This window comes from Vicia villosa, linkage group LG1 (assembly GCF_029867415.1).
Source record: "Vicia villosa cultivar HV-30 ecotype Madison, WI linkage group LG1, Vvil1.0, whole genome shotgun sequence".
NCBI classification, from domain to species: domain Eukaryota; kingdom Viridiplantae; phylum Streptophyta; class Magnoliopsida; order Fabales; family Fabaceae; genus Vicia; species Vicia villosa.
In genome coordinates, this window is record NC_081180.1 from 19,051,639 (window position 1) to 19,055,042 (window position 3,404).

Below are 3,404 nucleotides of genomic sequence, written 5' to 3' on the forward strand. Positions count from 1 at the left end.
AAGGACATTTAAAAGTCAGAAAATATTATTAGTCACTGATATTTTTCATCGTTAAATTAACTACAAAGATTGGTTTAAACTATATAGAATAAATTGACAGAAATGACAAAAGTAATTCATTTTATTTAGTCAAAGGATCAATATAATTATTTAAGGAATAAATATGACCATTATTTAAATTAATTTTAAGAGACAAATGAATTTTTCAATACAAAATGCGGCACAGAAGCAAATATTAAAACAATTATTAACCCAATCAAGCTAAATTATGTTGGATCAATTCATACAGTTTCATTCTATATTCCCCGATGGAAGATCATGTTTTGTTATGGATGGAATTGGAGTTGGCCATAACGGAAGATCAACTGAAATCATTTGCAACGATTGAAACCCATGAATCCCATAACCAACACCTTCAATCTTGTTGGTTCTCAAATTTCCAACAAAAATTCTATGAGCACGTTGTAAGAACACAACATCACCATCATAAGGATGAAAAGCTCTCACTTGCATCCCCCATTCAACAATTTCTCTTCTCTCTGGCATCAACAACTCATCCACAATACAATCCCTCGCATATTGTGGAGGAAAACAAGTAACGTGCAACGAACGCCAACTATGATCCTTTTCCAATTCCCACACCTTCACACAAGCTCGAATAGTACAAAAACAAGACATTCGAATTTTTCCACAACACACTCCAACATGACCATTAAAATTAATATCTTTAGCAGAAGTATCACTAGGAAAACTAATGATGTCACATTGTTCATCTTTGTTGAAAGGGTCATACTTTAGAACACTAGTTCTTCCCATGAAATACAAAATCCCTTCATGCGCAACTACGGCAAGCGAAACTACATATTGTGTAAAACTAAAACCATTTTTACAGGACACTATTTTTTCACTCCATTGTCCAGTTTCTGATGAGAAAATTGCCATTTCAAATTCCGACTTTGTTATACCCCAAAGAATCTCACTCATTGTTCCTTCAAAGCGAGGAAAACGAACCACCCTAAATTTGTGATGGTTCAAAGTGACTTTCTTTGTGTTTTCTTCCACGCGATAATAAGGTTCGCAAACGAAGCCTTCGAGTATACGGTCGCGTTTGTTGTGACCTGTTCGTGGCGGTGGAGGGAGTGGAAGTTTGATCCAATCTTTGGTGAGGATGTTGCAGACATGGTAGACTCTACCACGTGTGGTTTTCTTGCAGAGAAACAAGCCATTGGAAAATCCAACAATTCTTGAATATAAGTGTTTTTTTCTTGTTATGTTGTCAAGTTTAGAGTCGAATTTTCGGCCAAGAAAACTCAAGGAAATTTGGTTTTGAGGGGTTGAAAGATTGAGATTAGGGGAGAAAGAGATTAGGAGTTTACGGTCTGAGATGAAATTGAAGTTCCATTTTTGGTTTTCCTCATCTTTGATTTGTTGAAATAGAGTATGGTTATGAAGAATGAATCGTTGAATAAATTGATGTTGTGAGATTAGAGCTAAGAAACGCTTTGAGATGGATTTGCCTCTCACAACTGTTTTGTATGGAACACGACTCCAAATCTCTATCAATAGATCATCGGATAAATTGTTCATGTTCATTTTAGTATATTTGCTTATGAATATTGTTTCTCTTTATATATCTTTTGAATGTAAATACAAGTTTGAACTAGTCCATGAAATGTTTACTAGGAACTGGTCCATGCGTGTTACTTGTATCATCAACTTTGAATGCCAAGTATATCTTTTTGAACTAATACTCATTTGAACAATACAACTAAAGGTTCCCCATTTTTGAAAATTTATTTGCCAAAACAAACACTATTCTCTTTTATTCTTTTTAGAAGTTGCTAGATGCATACGTTTAAAAAGTGGGCAATTACTTTTAGTTAATACATTTATCCATTCATGAGTATGAAATTATCTTCGGTTAACATGTGCAATTTTTTTAAACATCAATGTTTCAAAGGTGTGTCTTAATACGATTCCCTTTGTCACTTGTTGCTTTTTCGACAATGACATTCACGAGAGATTTTCGGCCATCTTCTACTTTTGCAATTTGTACGTTTTCCGGACAACTTCTCACTTTCTGGTGTTCCCACTACGTCAAAATGCTTCTCAATACAAATCAACCACCAATAGGCATCTCCGCTGCCGTCAAATTGTGGCATGTCCATATTCCCCTATTGTGATTTTTCTTGCTTCGGCTCAGAACTGCACTAATACCAAACTACCAGTTGATAGGAACTGATACCAAGGTACAAACTGTTTATAATCAACAATTGACAAATAAACCCACTTCTACGAATTCACCCTATATTTATAATGCTGACTACCTAAAGCAGTTACAAAGCAGTTACTTAGCAGTTACTGCACACACAACATTTAATAACAATTCTGACTACCTTATCACTTTTATTCTGGTGCTTTTCACTGGTCAATTAGCTGTGCAGGATAGAGACCACAATTTTTTAAGAAAAGCAGTTGAAGAAGCATATAAAGGGGTAGATTGTGGAGATGGAGGCCCTTTTGGTGCTGTTATTATTGTTCACAATGATGAAGTAGTTGCTAGTTGTCACAACATGGTTCTGAATTACACCGATGCTACTGCTCATGCAGAGGTCCCGTAGACTATAAACAACAAAGAATTTTCTTATACAACATGGAAAATTGCAATTTTTTCTATTAGGAAATATTGGTATTCTTAATTACATTTGTGTTTTCTGATTGAAATATCATTCATCACTCTAGACAATGGTTACATCTTGCTGTACTTGATAGTTGATTGGTTCAAAGCAGTTTTAAGTCATGTACATGTTAGGAACATAAAAGCTTTGGTCTGACATGATTGAAAGATTGAAAACTTACATACAGAATTGTGAAAGCAGGATTTCCAAAGAATTCAGTGCAAAATAATCCAGTTTGTGGAACTGGTAACTATTTTAATATTTTAACTTAGGCTATGTACAATGGTTTGTATATTCAACACCCTCTTTTTTCACTTTTTATTTTCCACATCATCTTCTTTTTCTTACACATAATAATTCAACACTCATTTAATTTTTACTCATTACAATGATTTTGTTTAATAAAATTCAACACTCAATTCCACCATTTTCAACAATCACAACAACCAGTAAAATTTTGCAAAATAATATATGTGGGCCCACACTTTATCATTCAACGTGTTGAATGTTTTCAACACATAGTAATCCACATCACTTTCAATTCTTTATTCAACACGTCATTGCACCTATTTTGAATAATTTTTTCAACACCCCATTGTAAATGGTCTTAGAAGATCTATGGATTAGAACTTAAAAGCTTTGGTCTGATATGAACGAAAGATTAAAAACATCGACATGAAAGACACTGCTACCAAAGATACTATTCAATCTTTGGTCATCTCTATT

General features: G+C 34.0%; 1 protein-coding gene across 1 annotated transcript; it reads right to left on the reverse strand.

Moving 5' to 3' along the window:
* Positions 1-291: 291 nt before the first annotated feature.
* LOC131657489 (uncharacterized) lies at positions 292-1,593 on the reverse strand. Its single transcript, XM_058926901.1, has one exon. It carries the CDS (start codon positions 1,591-1,593, stop codon positions 292-294), a length of 1,302 nt encoding a protein of 433 aa, XP_058782884.1.
* Between the last annotated feature and the right edge of the window lie 1,811 nt (positions 1,594-3,404).

Bases quoted from the DNA above. Each gene is read 5' to 3' on its own strand.
- LOC131657489 (XM_058926901.1), bottom strand. From the start codon at position 1,593: ATGAACATGAACAATTTATCCGATGATCTATTGATAGAGATTTGGAGT.